The following is a 17,231-nucleotide window of genomic DNA, read 5'->3' as shown; positions in this document are numbered from 1 at the left end:
AAATATTTAGGTGTGTATATAGAAAAGTGGAAGGAGAGTATTGAAAGGTTTTAAAGTTCTGCTCCAGAAAGGAGCACTATCACCAATTTCAGTCTATGTCAAACTTGTTGCCATGGAAATGCCAAAAATATTTTATTCAGAATTCCAAAACTACCAAAAAGGAACCAGTACACCACCAGATCTATCTATGTGCCAAGTTTGGTGAAGAAATAGTGAAAGGTTTTAGAGTTCTGCTCCGGAAAAGAGCACTACCACTAATTTCATTCTAAGTCGAACTTGTTGCAATGGAAAAGCCAAAAATGTTTTATTCAGAATTCCAAAACTACCAAAAGGCACCAGTACTCCACCAGATCTATCTATGTGCCAAGTTTGGTCAAGAAATATTGAACGGTTTTAGAGTTCTGCTCCGGAAAAGACAAATGTGCACGGAAGGACGGACGGACGGAGTCCATTTTAATACCCCCCGCAAAACGCGTTGCAGGTGATAACCAGGGTTTAACTAGTGTATCTACCAAACTGGGTTTAATTACTGTATCAATTAGCCAGGGTTTAACTACTGTATCTACCAAACTGGGTTTAATTACTGTATCAATTAGCCAGGGTTTAACTACTGTATCTACCAAACTGGGTTTAATTACTGTATCAATTAGCCAGGGTTTAACTACTGTATCTACCAAACTGGGTTTAATTACTGTATCAATTAGCCAGGGTTTAACTACTGTATCTACCAAACTGGGTTTAAAAAGGATTGTAGTTCTTCCTGGTATTCACCTGAATTGAGTGATGCGATACGAGACCAGATATTGGTTGCAGGGTCGTACACCTCACAGTTGCGCAGGCTATTTTGTCCAAAGCTACCGCCAACGCAGTAGATCTTTCCCTTCAGTACAGCTACCCCTGAAAACAACATCACAACATAAAACAATAGATCTATGTGAAGTGGTCCCCCATACAGGTGCAACCTTCATATCAAAGGCAAAAACACTTGACGTAATGTTCAAGAAGGGAGCTATCTGATTGCCCAAGCTTGGACAAACTCTAAAACATCAGTCAAAATCTGTGACAAGCCTGGGATCTATTCAGCTTCTCAGACCAGTTTAAAAATGTTCCCCCTAAAAAGTCTATCACAAATATCTCAACAATCCCTGTGAACTTGACCCGAACAAGGGTGAGGTGAGGTGAGGTGAGGTGAGGTGAAATGTGGTTTAATGTCGTACTTAAGAATATTTCGCTCATATGACGACATACATTCGTGTGTATGTGTGGCTGCTTGTACTAGCCCTGACTTAAGCTGGTTTTATAGTGCTAGCTCACTGGGATACCATGCCGCAGTTAAGCATGAATACCCACTCACTCAGACACATTATACTGACTCCGAGCGACCAGTCCTTGTTGTACCCATTAATGCCGAGCACCAGGCAGGGACCAACAAGTACCATATCTTTACGTTGTTTGGTATGATGCAACCGGTGTTTGAACCCGCTACCTTCCACTCTCTGGGCGGACACTCTAACCACTACAACACGGAGGCGGTCTGAACAAGGGAGGGAATTCACATGGAAGTACAACCTCTCTTACAATGAGTGCGATGTTGCAGTTGCTAGCTAGCAGTGTTAGTATCTACACTGAAACATTGTAGGAGTAAAGCAGTAGTTTACAACCGCATTATCTCCGTTGTTCATCATATCAACTTCAGAACGTCAATGAAAGAGAGATTGTTACCTGGTGAAGCTCGAGCCTCGTGTACACTGGCCACATTGCTCCACGTCTCCGTCTCTGGGTCAAAGCACTCGACTGCTGACAGTTCATTGTGTCCGTCCGATCCACCAATGGCGTACAGTTTTCCGTCAAGGTGAGCAGCTGTGAATCTACCCCGAGCTTGTCTCATGGGGGGCAGCTTTCTCCAGGCATTGGTCTCAGGGTCATAGATCTCAGCTGACTTCATCACTTCGCCCCGATCATACCCTCCTGCAACACAATACAGATTCATCTCATTCTTTAGTCATTGCCAATGTATGTCTTAGGCCAAAAAGAAATACTTTTGCTTTCTTTTTCAGCGTGTGATGGGTCAGAGATATTGAGGTGTGCTCTTTTATTGTTTGATGCAGGATCAGTGTTTGCAATACTTTAATTTGCCAGTTGGCCATCAGGGCCTGCTGCCGCCTGCAGGCTTTAAAATCGACAGGCCCTGAATGAAATCTGCAGGCCCATTTTGTTAAAGTCACACTACAAAATCAATTAGCAAAGCCTATATGACACACAGCGAAGTTTTTATTTGTTAAAGACTGGTGTTGACATTCCTACGCACAAATTGCTGAAATACCAGGAAGTGAAACTGTACGTTATTGTAACATGATGGATCATGGATGATTCCCGAACGTTAAAAAGAAAAATATGGGAAAGATTCCAGTCGAATAGAAACCCTGACAGGTAATTTACTGAAGGCCACAAGGGCCTGGAAATATTTGAAACTGTTGGCCCGATACAATAACAACCGGCGCTGGGCCTCGGTGCCGGCGGTTATTTTGAATGCTGAGCAAGATGTGAGTAGAATCCTCTGTGAAGCACAACAAATTTCTACTCGTGGCACAATTGGACAACACGGGGATGGTGAGGAATTGGGCTGTAATGATGCAATGCACTATCGATGGATAATTGTTGAGTCTCCGATAGCAATTAATCTAGGGTAGAAATGAAAAAATATCAATGCATCGATAGTATGTGTAACACAGACTATCGATAGTTTAGTAATTGACTTCCGTTGATAAAGGCACAGCGCAAAATAAACAATGTGTGGGTGCAGACTTGCAGCTTCATTTAGTTTATGTGTTTACTGTTTACTTGATCTGGGTTTCAAGTTCCTTATCAGTTATTAAAAGAGACTGAAACTACTTCAACTTGTTTTTATTTCAAATAAACTATACATTCATTTGGGAAATGACTTCAAATGAGAAAATTCAAGGAGAAAAAAACTATTGCAACAGTTGGACGCAATAGTATGTTGCAATAGACTATCGCTATCGCAATAGTTGTTTTCCACTCAATAGTCACCCCTAGTGAGGAAAAAAACAAGAAAAGATGTTCAGTGACTCCAGGCCTCTGGATTCTGGATTAGGGAAACCAGAAACAGACATTCTACTGTTGGCCTTATCAGTGACTCACGTCCTTCAACAAGGATTTTGAGCTTATCATTAACTTGCGTCCTTCAATAGAGACTTTGACATTATCACTTACTTATGTCCCTGAACAAAGAATTTGACCTTATCATGACCTATGTCATGCAACACAGATTTTGACCCTATCACTTTCCTTACACAGAGATACTGACAGTTGGAGTTCACATGGTACCTGTTTTATGGTCTGTCGACTGTGGGTATTTCTAGGGTAGTACTGTCAGCAATATTTTGGATATATCAGGCAGCCTGTACATAACCGATTCAGAGGTTCCTAACATGATCATTGATGTATGAGTGAGTGAGTGAGTGAGTTTAGTTTTACGCAGCACTCAGCAATATTCCAGCTATATGGCGGTGGTGTGTAAATCAAGTCTGGACCAGACAATCCAATGCTCAACAGCATGAGCATCGATCTGCGCAACTGGGAACCGATGACATGTGTCAACCAAGTCAGCAAGCCTGACCACCCGATCCCGTTAGTAGCCTCTTGCGACAAGCATGGGTTACTGAAGGCTAATATTCTAACCCGGACCTTCACGGGTCATTGATGTATGAATACACAATGCCATGACTACACAACAAGAAGACAAAGTCATCAATATCCCCCACAATGGCAAAATACTCTTCATGATTATGTCTACGAGTTATGATAATGTCAAATATTTAGGTGCGTATATAGAAAAGTGGAAGGAGAGTATTGAAAGGTTTTTAATGTTCTGCTCCAGAAAGGAGCACTATCACCAATTTCAGGCTAAGTCAAACTTGTTGCCACGGAAAAGCCAAAAATATTTTATTCAGAATTCCAAAACTACAAAAGGAACCAGTACACCACCAGATCTATCTATGTGCCAAGTTTGGTGAAGAAATAGTGAACGGTTTTAGAGTTCTGCTCCAGAAAAGACAAATGTGCACACAGACGGACGAAGGATGGACGGACTCCATTTTAATACCCCCGCGCAAAACGCGTTGTGGGTGATAATTACATCAATAATATAATTCGTCAAGGTTCAAAACACAATATCAGCCAGATGAGACACTGCAACTACTCAGTGTTTCAACCAAACTTAAACCGGAAATCCCTACAGGAAGAACCGTATGTGTAATGGGGATTTATTGTACTATAAGATGTCAACAGCGAGACATGCATGCGTACCCACTTCAGTCCAAGAATCACCACAGGTGTTCTAACAATACAACAGATTGACCGAGTATGGTTTTACGCTGCTTTTAGCAATATTCCAGCAACATCACGGTGGGGGCACCAGTAATGTGTTTCACACATTGTACTCATGTAGACAATCAAACCCGGGTCTTCGGCGTGATGAGTGTACGCTTTAACCACAAGGCTACCCTGCACTCTCCTCTAACCATACAACCACTGGCAAACAAGGATAAGTTGAGCACCGACCTGACAATTGACCCGTATTAGCATGTATGAGTGCCACCCACTGGCGCTTGCCATTGTTAGCGAAGGTGACCCAGGTTGTCCGCGATCAAGTGTATTGCGACTTGCTACACCGACTGAGAGTCTTATGAACAAGGCGTGTGCAGCTATGTGCAGAATCAATTTCATCGTCATGCAATGCACATGCACTAGCCTACATCTGCGCTACCTTTCACAAACCAAATGGGTTTGCTCATTGCTATGCACTGCCTACTTCTCGTAAATGCGTTCTCTGTGCCGGTCCAACTTATCCTTGTTTGCCAGTACAATCACTCACCACAGTGATGAGCAAACTGCTTTAACCACTAGGCTACCCCACATGCTCATCTAACCATACAAGTAGAGACACACTCACCACATGCCACGATCTTCCCCTTGACGGCCCGGATCCCGAAGGCACACCTGGGGGTGCTCATGGTGGCCAGTATAGCATGGGGTCCAAGGCGGTCGAAGGAGTTGGTCCTGCTCTTGCTGTGGATGGGGGAGTCAGGCCCCTCGGAGCTGCTGCTGTACGGACTGGACTGTGGCATGCGGAAGTGGATGGAGAGAGTCACCATCTCGCTGCCCAACATCACCATACACAGGAACGTGTGCTCTGGAACACAAGTTTCACTCATATACTACTCAACGAAATTAGGGATCTTCTGGTTTTATCCCTTTTACTGTAGTTCCTATGTAGAGTTCATTGAGAGTTAACTTATTTTATAATTACTCCAAGAAGTTCAGGATCATCTGACTCTACTCTTATTCCTGTAGTTCATCTGTAGTTATCAGTAACGTGATGTGAAATTGGGTTTAACGTTGTGCTTGAGAATATTTCGCTCATATGACGACATGCATGCGTGTGTATGTGTATGTATGGCTGCTTGTACTAGCCCAGACTGAAGCTGGTTTTATAGTGCTAGCTCACTGAGATACCATGCCGCAGTGAAGCATGAATACCCCACTCAGACACATTATACTGACTCCGAGCCGACTTGTCCTTCCGACTAGTCCTTGTTGTACCCATTAATGCCGAGCGCCAGGCAGGGACCGACAAGTACCATATTTTAACTTCTTTTGGTATGACACGGTCGGGGATCGAACCGCAACCTTCCGCTCTCCAGGTGGACGCTCTAACCACTACACCATGGAGGCGGTTGTTATCAGTGAGTGATTGAATAAATGCGGCTTTAAACCACATCAGCAGTATTGCAGCTTTTCACAGCTGTGTTCAGTTAGAGGTAACTTATTTTCATATTCTGTGGGGTTGTTTTTTTTTAGAATCTGATATTATGTGTCTAAGCGAACTGGGTTCTTCTGCTTGACGAGCAAATGCTTTAACCACTAGACTACCCCACCGCCCCCCGACAGGAACAACTAACAAGTGAGGATGCAGTGTGTCAATGTTGTTTTAGATGAAAGCAAGTGATCATTTGTCATGGCAATACCTTTCGTCATGTGTCCAGCTACCACTGACCACTCGCGGTGATTTTTCGGCATTTCGGGTTCAATATTGAACTTGTGGAAGGGTTGCTGTTGTTTCCCATTTGACGAGGACTGAATCCTGGACTCATCGATACCACTCTGCAAGCAATTAAACATCACAATACAGTAAATGGAGGCAAGAGTAGGCCAATTCCACACAGCAAATAAAGACACTGAAGACTAACTTGGTGCTCCCATCAAAACAACATTCATAAACATATGTATCAATACAGACACTTTGAGACCCGTGAAGATCTGGGTTAGAATTGGTCTTCAGTAACCCATGCTTGTCATAAGAGGTGACTAACGGGGATCGAGTGGTCAGGCTAGCTGACTTGGTTGACACATGTCATCGCATCCCAATTGTGTATATCGATGCTCATGATATATTAATCACTGGATTGTCTGGTCCAGACTCGATTATTTACAGACCCAATTTCGCTAGTCGCTTCTTATGACAAGCATGGGTTACTGAAGATCAAATCCAACCCAGATCTTCACAGGTCCACAGGTAAAGGGATCTTCAGTGACTTTATGAAATATAAACCCGTGAAGACCGGATTAGAATCTTGATCTTCAGTAACCCTTGCTTGTCGAAGAGGCGACTAACGTGATCGGGTGGTCAGGCTTGCTGACTTGGTTGACACATGTCATCGGTTCCCAGTTGCGCAGATCGATGCTCATGCTGTTGATCACTGGATTGTCTGGTCCAGACTCGATTATTTATAGACCGCCGCCATATAGCTGGAATATTGCTGAGTGCAGCGTAAAACTAAACTCAGTCACTAACTCATGAAATATCACAGATCATTATAGCATCTGTACATTTTACTCCTATGCATGAAACCTCATAACGTTTATCCAATGGTTAACTCTATTGATCACATAGAAGATGGATACAACCACAGTGATTCCATGTTCACACCAACCTGTTTTCTCATTAGTTTCTTGTAGTCCTGTACTGTCATGTCCTGACGAAAAATTTCATCGTCAATGTCCTTGCAGTCTCGGAGGACGTTGTCCGCACACAGATACAGAACGTTCACCTGCAAACAGAATGCTAGACCATGACAAACCAACCTCAAACGGCATAGCCAAGGTGTGATATGAAAAAATGAAGATGAAATATACTCACGAACCCAAAGCGGTCGCCATGGCAACTTGGCGCTTACTTCACCTGCTACATATAGAGGAAACTCGGTGATGCTCATAATCAATCTTACGTAATCCGAAAATCAGAAATATTTCAAATGGGCCCTTTTCTGTTGCTGTACAGATGTTCTTTTTAAAATAGTTCACTTTCTAAAAATGCTTCGTCTATTTAAAAGTGCTAAAGAGTGAACCATAACATTTTGAAACTTTGATATATTAAATGTAACAGTTTGAATGTAACAGTTACTGGTATGAAGGCCACATTCTGAAATGCTCCTGCTTTTCTATCGAACAAAGTCCCTACGTACACAAGCTGATTAGTAAAGACAGAGAGTTGAACAATAAACAGCAAATATAATACATAAACACATATTAATAAAAATTGAAAATATACATACCTTTTCTATCAAGCGATCAAACTTCGGTTTGACTTCATCCACACTTGCCTTGACCCAGTCAAGGGCAAGGTCAAACAACTGTTTCTCATTGCAGTATGTGAAGAATGATTCGTCCGTACCTGAAACAAACAAACTGGCATGTAGTCAGCATTCACTCTCCAAGACTTGTTGTTTGTTAATAACATTTCACTCAGTTATAATCCAGCTACATGCAGGGATGACTGACTGACTGAGTTTGCTTTTACGCTGCTTTAAGCAATATTCCAGCAACATCACGGCGGGGGACACCAGAAATGGGCTTCACACATTGTGCCCATGTGGGGATTCGAACCCGGGTCTTCGGCGCGACGAGCCAACGCTTTAACCATGAGGCTACCCCACATGCAGGGATGAGAATGAAGTTGTGAGAAAAACTGAAAACTAGCTGAAGCTCCTGATATTTAGGCAATTTAGACCTTTAAAACTGGCTCAGAAATGACAATATCATGAACACAGCAACCATTAAACTTTAAATCTGCTGAAGCACATTCATATAATGTCAACAGATTTAGACGATTCACGAAAATTACCCTTGGCCTTATGAAATTACCAGAATTCTGCGGATCAGCTGAAAATTCTGATCCCTCTACATGGCTGATAAATAATTGAGTCTGGACTTGACAAACTGACAATCGATAATGGCGTGTTTAGTTTTACGCTATATGGCGGCGTTCTTTCAATAATCGAGTCTGGACCTGACAATCCAGTGATCAACAGCATGGTCATCGATCTACACAATGGGGATATGATGACATGTGTCAACCAAGTCAGCAAGCCTGACCACCACCCGATCCCGTTAGTCATCTGTTACAACAAGCATGGGTCACTGAAGATCAACCCAGATGTTCAAGCGTCCAATCAATTGATAATGGCAATCCATGAGGTTTGTACAGGGACATGCTACCAAGCAAGGCACCGAGTCTGAAAACCTGATCCATCTCAAGGGCAGTAGGGGTCGCTGGTGACCTATTCAACTAATTCAACACAGGGATCATCTCAAGCAATGAATACCATCCTTTTACAGCAGACGTCATTAGGGGCCTCCACAAATGGGCTTCACACATTGTACCCATGTGGGGAATCAAACCTGGGCCTTCAGCGTGACGAGCGAACGCTTTAACACTAGGCTAACACACACAACCCCCCCCAGGAGAGTCTCAGAGTAAGTCTGGATAAATCCCTGAATCAATATAGGTCCTACCATTACCAGTGGAACTATTGTCCTTAATAACCCTTCCCATCTTGAAAAGATTCTTCTCAGACCAATTCTTACCAATAATCTCAAGCTGTATCCTTGGCAACCCAAAGAAGCGTTTGTTGCTAGTGATGGCACAGATGTTGTCCTGGATGTACGCGTTGATTCTGCTGCGGAAATGTTCATCTTCGGCATACATACGTACGTCTGGAAACAAAAAATATTAGTGGGTCAGACACATATGGATTGACTTGAAGCTACACAGTTTCAAACATCTCAAGAAATGATTATATCTATACATTAACTTAATGCAGAAACTATTAGATGTTCATTAGAATTGCAGATATGTAATAGTTACTATACATGACATCTACTGGCCAGATGGTACTAATGCTCACCACTGGAAACACAGAATTTCAATCAATTTATATTCTAAATTCCCATTACTGATTCATTAAAAATAAAATTACACTCATGTGTCATATTTCCAAAGCATATTCTTCCAAGGGTAATTTATGAAATACATGTACCAAGCTAATGGTAATTCAATTTTTAATGAAATAAACATACAATTTAGAATTCATGAATATATTCGTTATAGACTTTCAGGATGGATGAACATGAATACAGGTCTGCATATAACACGTGTTGCATGGCACGGGTAACGTGTAATAAACGTATGTTTCTTAGTTAATCACCATCACCGATATAACAGGTAGTTATAAGTCGTGCAAAATGTACTGAAACAAAATTAGTTAACTTAAAATATTTCTATGATTCTAATATTTTATGATGTTACATGAACTGTTTAATTAATACCAGTAAGTTTTCAGGAATCTTCCAACGTATAAAGTTGTGATTTACAAAATAAAAGTAATAAAAAAATATTGGTGAACACTAATTTTCAAACTTCTACACTATCTGGTGTGATATATAAACATACAGTGAAGGATCTGTGATCCAGCGCCATGTGATAATGATTACCTAGGTGATACTCTACATGCACCAGACAGCGGGAATACTCAGAGTTCTGCTACAGACACATTTATGTCTTCATATTAAGGAAATGTTGGTTTTTTCAATGCTGCTGTTTGCAACATTTCGGCCATATCAGTGCAGGGGCCATTAGAGTGAGTTTGGTTTTACGCCGCTTTTAGCAATATCACTGCAGGGACACCAGAAATGGTCTTCACACATTGTACCCGTGGGGGAATCAAACCTGGATTTTTGCGTGTCAAGTGAACGCTTAGCCACTAGCCTAGAAATAGTCAGATGACTGGCATGCACAAGGGATGGAACTCTGGACTACGAATTGTACTGTCTTAGACATTAAGATGTAACAAGTAACGAGGCAATTTTCAAAATTCTCACGGAACTAGGAGGATAACAAACAATAACATGTATATACACTACACGTGAGGGTGTGTGTGCTGTGACAGAAAAACAATCGGCACATTCCGACAAATCTGTGGTCTCCATGACGACCAGCCATGAGGTTTGTTTTTAACTGACAACAAAACCAATACAGAAGGACAGGTTTAAATGCTTAACTTTACATTTCTGCATTGAATGCAATGTGAAATAGCTATGAAGCAAAATAAATGCCAATTTAAAAAAAATCTCAATTTCAAAAATAAAATCAAGTTTTTCGTTAATTTGTCTGCCATAGGTTGATACCTTTATCCTTTATATTATTCATGATTCGAGAACATTTACCATCAAAATCAACACTTTCAACATCAATAAATAATGTCTTTAAATAGCATTTAGATCAATAAATAACCTAAGGGCAATGATGATACACAATATTCTGAGACTGGTAATTGGTAACCTATCCTAGTCCATAGGAACTGTTTCATCAACAATTGACTTACCTTGGTCTATATGATTTACCTTAACAGATTTAAATCGATACTGCATGATATCACACAAACCTCAACTACGACAGTATATATGGGCATCTCTAAACAAAGTCATGTTTCGCCATTATTTGGGACCACAGGCAGTTTGGAAATTGTTGCCATCAACAAATTAATATCTACCTAAACAACAAGTCTTTATATGAGATAAAAGAATTTTGTTCATTGCAAATCAGTTTTAAAAACAGATATATATTTTTTTTAAATATTGAAAATTATGTTATATAAATTTTGTTCACTTGTAACAGTTCTGATGACAACAAGCAGTTCACATGCTACCATATAGGTCCCAAATGATGGGACTGAAACAAGCCCTTGTCATCAATACATCGCACTGTCCATCTTCATCCAAGGGCCTCATTACACAGTCCAAGATCAAGATGGCTGACAACAACAGGGTTCTATGTCCCTCTATAACATGGCAGGGCAAACACGGATTTTCTTATTAGGCTACTGAGAGGGGCAACAGGTCTACTTCGACTCAGAAATTCATTCCACTCAAAATATATTTGATATTACCTTAATTCTCGACTCGAGTAAAATTTACATGTAAAAGTTTTTAAATGCATAAAAACATATCTTTGAACAAAATGAGACAAAATTCTTATTGATGTAGTTGATCTTATTTGATCAATTTAAAATTAAATAAAAGTTAATTTTAAATTTAAAAAAATAAATATAATTTAGTTTACTTAGCAGAGCTTCAAACTGATGTGAAAACTTCCTGGCCCAAAGACCCATTTGGCCTTAATAAACTATTAGATTTTCATGCAACATATTTAAAAAAGTGTGAGACAATATACATTCTATTGTTAGTGTTCATTCAATACAAGTCAAAATTTTCTCAGGGCATTAAGCCAGATTTTCAAAAAAGAAATATCAATACAGTCGAGCACCGTTGTCTCGATATTCATGGGACCAAGAAAAAATATCGACACATCCGACCAGGGCATATCATCACATATCACTATGAAAGAAAACAAAACGTATGTTTTGATTCGAAACTATAATCCGTTATCAGTAGTGTTTAGTCGTAACAGTGAGTACTTCCTCATTAATTCCTTCTTAAGGATAATCCTAATTAAATAACAAACAAGTGACACCTTCAACTCAATGAGCCCTAATTAGTTTACACTACCGCATCCCTTTGATACATGCCGCACCCTGTGTAAACATGTGGAAACAACCTCAGTTCAGAGTGATACTTGCCGATGAAAGGTAGGTGAATATCGAGTTTCTTTGCAAATATCGAGTTAAAAGGGTAATTTTGCTGTTGGGACCATGAAATTATATCGAGATATCCGAAATATCGAGACATCCGTATCAAGTTAAAAGAGCTTGAATAATGATAAATTATGAAGCATTTTGCCGGGACCGAGATGTTATATCGAGACAACCGAGATATTGAGTTATCAGAGTTCGACACAACGGTGCTCGACTGTATATTCACACAACAAAAACAGAATTTTTGGGAGGTGTCAACACAGATTTTGAATGATCTATTTTTTCAGAAATCACCACAAAAAGTATTATTTTCTTTCCATGGTGTTTACATTAAGTCATAACGATTTTCTCTTTTCAGTAACTATTCTAGTCCTAGGAACTTCCAGGATCCTGGGATTTGTTTGAATCATGCTTCCTCTATAGCAGAACGGCTAATACTGACGGCTGTGGTACACATGAAGATTAGAGTTTCGTTAGTAAAGGCATGTGATATATTCCATCAATTAAAACATGAAGATAATCAAATCAAATTTGTCTTCATCTGCAGAGGAAAACCAAATAATGCGAAACTAACATGGATGAAAATCTAAAACTTCATTTATCAAGGCCCAATGACATAATGGGTTGTTTTTTAACTACAAGCCAAATGGACCAATAAGGTTTTTGGCCTGTCTTGAGATTGTTTTCAAAGGGTCAAAAGTCCTGAATTCCTGGCAATCTGAAGCTAAGCTGTCTTAAGCTACCATGTAGTACTAACAATGGAAAAAAATAATAAAAAATTCACATGATACTTATGAAATAATCTTATAAGAATCATAAACAAACACATAAACTTACAAGATAAGATTGTTAATTACAGGTTCCGGCTTTTAAACACAGCAATATTACAGAGCAATATTTACGAAATGGCTTCTATAAATATCTTCACAAAAATAAAGTATTTTAATGCTGAAAGTTGATTCTAAAAGATTTTGCATAAGACAAAAAAGAAAGATGTAACGGAGAGGAATTGATTTCTGAGCTAGACTTGTGAATGGGGAAACTTAAAAAGGGTTTCTTACCATATATTCTGGGGTCAGCCTTGGACTGTGATTGGCTAAGCTACTACGTACAACACGATAAATCGTGAAGAAGTAGCAACAACATCGGACTGTGTGACAAAGACGAGCTAGTATCAAAGATACCTAGACAGTTGACAGGGGTCAAGGTCGATGACAGGTAGTCGGCACAGGCATCCACGGCGCTGATGATTTTCAAGCGTCGAGCCATCGCGTAGACTTCTCGAACATCCTCGGCTGGAACTGTCAGTCTACAAAAGGGATGAAGTATTAGGAACAGTCAAACTTATTCCATCTTTTTTTTAATGTACTTGAATAGAGGTGAGGTGAAATTGGGTTTTACGTCGTACTTGAGAATATTTCACTCATATGACGACGTGCATGCGTGTGTATGTGTATGTGTATGTGCGGCTGCTTGTACTAGCCCAGACTTAAGCTGGTTTTATAGTGCTAGCCCACTGAGATACCATGCCGCAGTGAAGCAGGAATACCCCACTCAGACACATTATACTGACTCCGAGCCGACCAGTCCTTATTGTACCCATTAATGCCGAACGCCAGGCAGGGACCAACAAGTACCATATTTTAACGTCTTTTGGTATGACGCGGTCGGGGTTCGAACCAGCGACCTTCCGCTCTCCGGGCGGACTCTTGAATAGAGAGAACAAATATTCTAAAGTCTGAAGTCTGGATTTTTCTGCACACTGTTTAACATTTGAAAAGTAATGAATTATTATGATTTTACTTTACCATAGTAGTTTTTAGTGACAAAATTAAGTCACTTGTTGAGAAGGGCAACAACAAAGTCATTAGATACTAGGAATGGCTCAGAGGCCAATACCCAGCTTTCAGTCTGCAGCAAATGATAGCCAAAATTCTAAATCAGAATTTACAATGTTCAAATTTCTCGGAATTTACAACAACAAAAAAAGACAATAAAAATATCCAATTTGGGAAAATAGCACAATAATTGTCAAACCAAAGTCACATAAGTTTAAAATCCCAGATAAACATAACCCTGACTGGTTGCCAAACAAAGCTTGGATTCGAATCAATATTGGAAATCTCAACTTACCTTCATGTACTATACATGAGAAACTTACATTCAAATATACACTCCCTTTACTGCCATAACGGTCCATTGTGGGAATTATTATTTAAGTATAAAGGGAAGCTCCTGTCAATCAAGACAGTGGTAATATGGGGTATTATCACAATTATAGGTTATTATGGGTAATTACAGGTAATATTGGTAGTATTACAGGGTAAATGCCCAAACAGGTCTAGTGTAATGACACCATTCTCTGATGCCTAGATTGCTACACAATGTCAATGTATCCTAATGGTTAAGAAGATTGATGCACTGTCAGAAAGACGAGCCCACATGTCATGCAGAACTTGATGCTGAGTTGCAACCATAAAATTAGAATCCCCATGTTTTGAAAGTCAGCAGACAGGTAGGCAGGGTAGTGCTGACTGAGTGAGTATGGTTTTACGCCGCTTTCAGCAATATTCCAGCAACACCATGGCGGGGGACACCAGACTGACTGACAGAGTTTGGTTTTACGCCGCTTTTAGCAATATTCCAGCAACATCACGGCTGGGGACACCAGAAATGCGCTTCACACATTGTGCCCATGTGGGGATTCAAACCCGGGTCTACGGTGGACACTTTAACCATTAGGGACACCAGAAATGGGCTTCAAACATTGTACCCATGTGGGGAATTGAACCCGGGCCTTCGCCGTGACGAGCCAACGCTTTAACCACTAAGCTACCCCACCACCCTCCAGGCAGGGTAAGTGAGTGAGTGAGTTTAGTTTTACGCCGATTTTAGCAATATTCCAGCAATATCACGGCGGGGGCATCAGAAATGGGCTTCACACATTGCACCCATGTGGGGAATCGAACTTGGGTCTTCGGCATGACGAGCCAACGCTTTAACCACTGGGCTACCTCACCGCCCCTGTGTTTAGGTTTGAATCGGATACTTGGTACAACTGTTCCGGTTTCAGTCACAACCATACATACGCTTGTGGATTTCGATGAAAAGTGTAGTTGTAACTACTTGCTTATTGAGCTGACAGGCTGTAATTTAACTAAAATATTTGTTGACAGTAGCACACATGCACACTGTAGCTATATTAGAACTACACCATTCTTACACTCTTGGTGACAATACAGCACTCCTACACACCCAGGGGGGAAATAACTTTAAAATTGATAGTGTACTCCGGTACAGTGGAACATATAAAATAACTTGCCCTGATAATTTTTCCACTATACCGGCCATTTTCTTGTTGATTTTTTAAATAAACAACATAATTAACATTGGAAAGTCAACTGGACACCGGTACAGTGTGATATACAAATCTGCTTGCCCGACAGAAAAAAACAACAGGACTCGGACGTCAGGCAATGGGTTATTTCCACCCTGACACCCACAGGCTTCTGGACACTCCCTTGGAGCTCCCGGAATATCCTTTCAGAGACTGAAGGGAATATTCTGAATTTTGCTTCTTTGTTAATTAACACTGCAATACTGCAGCTCATAGAAGGAAGCATGTATTTGTATCAAATGTCTGATGAAAGTCATGAGGAACATTTATGCCCGTGGCGTATAACGACATGCAATGAATCATGTCACTGAGTCAGACCCCTTCCTAATCCATTTAGTCACGTTGTATAGCTAGCAGACATGCTGGGATTTATTGTAACTTACAAGCCCACCGGCATCCCAATGACTATGACCCAAGTAACATAGTTCTACATCACACTCCACACATACATCAAACTCTAGGGGTGTCACGATACACCAATCTCACGATACGATACGTATCACGATTTTAAGGTCACGATACGATATGTATCAAGATACATAATTTTCGCGCCTTTTCATAGCATTACCTTACCGGCGCTCGCTGATTGGTCCATCAAAATAGTCTAGCCAATCACAAAAGCTGTTAATTTCCAACCTATTTTTTAAGTAAGGCTAGCTACATCTATTTATCGGAGCGGTCTCGTATAATTTTACTATCAAGACTTTGACGGAGATGGATATAGCATAAAAATTTGAATCGATAAAGTTTTAAAATAGGAATCGATACACGCAAGCATGTATCGCGTATCGTATCGTCAGTAAAAATGTATTGATGCATCGATACATTCGCGTATCGCGACACCCCTATCAAACTCCATCTTCAACGTCTACAACTTGCCTTCCTGTGTACATATAGTCTAACAAGTAGCTGAATCCGTTGAATTTGAAATCTTTCAGCTTCACCATGCTGCTTGTCTGGATGGTGTCGTCTCCCTTGGAAAACAGATCGAACAAGGTGGCGCTGCTAGATGCAAGGACAGCTCGGTGGGCAAAAATCTCATGGTTATCAACAACCAGTTTGACGTCGCAGAATTTCTGGCTCTTCCGCAGCGTCTGTATCGACACCAACACGTCATCATTGTGGGAGGGGTTGGCGAAGACCATCCCGTCTTGCTCCTCATCTCCTGGGTAACCATTACTAATGGCCGACATTTTCAAGTCGCCAGTCTCAGTTCTGAAATGTAGAAAATATAAATAAATACAAATACAAACACTGAACATTTTTAAAAGAACCTGATTAACAGTCAAAGTCAATCACTAAAGGGTTTAAGACAAGCTTTGACCATCCACTGTATTACATCTCCGTATTTTATGATAATACCCCTGACAACCAAAACTGTTTCCCAGAAGTGGTGTCACCTTTACCACTTCTTATTATCCGGAACTTGGCAAATGTAGCAACACTACTGACTGAATAACGAGAGGGTATGGTTCTAATGAGGGAGTAAGTGAGTTCAGTTTTATGCCGCTTTTGCAATATTCCAACAATATCACTGCGGGGAACACCAGACAGGGCTTCACACATTGCACCCACGTAGGGAATCGAACCCAGGATGAGTGAACACTTCAACCACTAGGCTACCCCACATCCCCGGGGTTTGGTTTTAAACAGGGATCCTGGATTGATTGACTGTCTGGATTAAAACGGTTTGGTTTTAAACAAAGCTTGGATTGACAATGTGTCTGGTTGCCTTGATGTCATGCAGAGCAACTAGTACAAACCCATGAAAATTATTCCTGCGCTGAAATAACACGTAACTAATTGATTTTCGCCAACAG

General features: G+C 40.6%; 1 protein-coding gene across 4 annotated transcripts in view; it reads right to left on the bottom strand.

Moving 5' to 3' along the window:
- Nucleotides 1–17,231, bottom strand: part of LOC124256066 (influenza virus NS1A-binding protein homolog A-like) — a 49,725-nt gene that overhangs the window by 3,796 nt on the left and 28,698 nt on the right. For all 4 annotated transcript variants that reach the window (XM_046689996.1, XM_046689997.1, XM_046689998.1 and 1 more), the window contains exons 2-10: nt 16,291–16,626; nt 13,199–13,323; nt 8,950–9,078; nt 7,638–7,756; nt 7,017–7,133; nt 6,051–6,186; nt 4,976–5,215; nt 1,723–1,968; nt 772–897 (exon numbers count right to left, since the gene is read on the bottom strand). In XM_046689996.1, the coding sequence (XP_046545952.1) occupies nt 772–897; nt 1,723–1,968; nt 4,976–5,215; nt 6,051–6,186; nt 7,017–7,133; nt 7,638–7,756; nt 8,950–9,078; nt 13,199–13,323; nt 16,291–16,626 (1,574 nt within the window). The remainder of the gene's footprint in view (nt 1–771; nt 898–1,722; nt 1,969–4,975; nt 5,216–6,050; nt 6,187–7,016; nt 7,134–7,637; nt 7,757–8,949; nt 9,079–13,198; nt 13,324–16,290; nt 16,627–17,231) is intronic.

Source organism: Haliotis rubra, unplaced genomic scaffold (genome assembly GCF_003918875.1).
Source record: "Haliotis rubra isolate DU_JTF1 unplaced genomic scaffold, ASM391887v1 Scf616, whole genome shotgun sequence".
Classification (NCBI taxonomy): domain Eukaryota; kingdom Metazoa; phylum Mollusca; class Gastropoda; order Lepetellida; family Haliotidae; genus Haliotis; species Haliotis rubra.
This window is presented reverse-complemented; position numbering and strand designations above follow the sequence as displayed.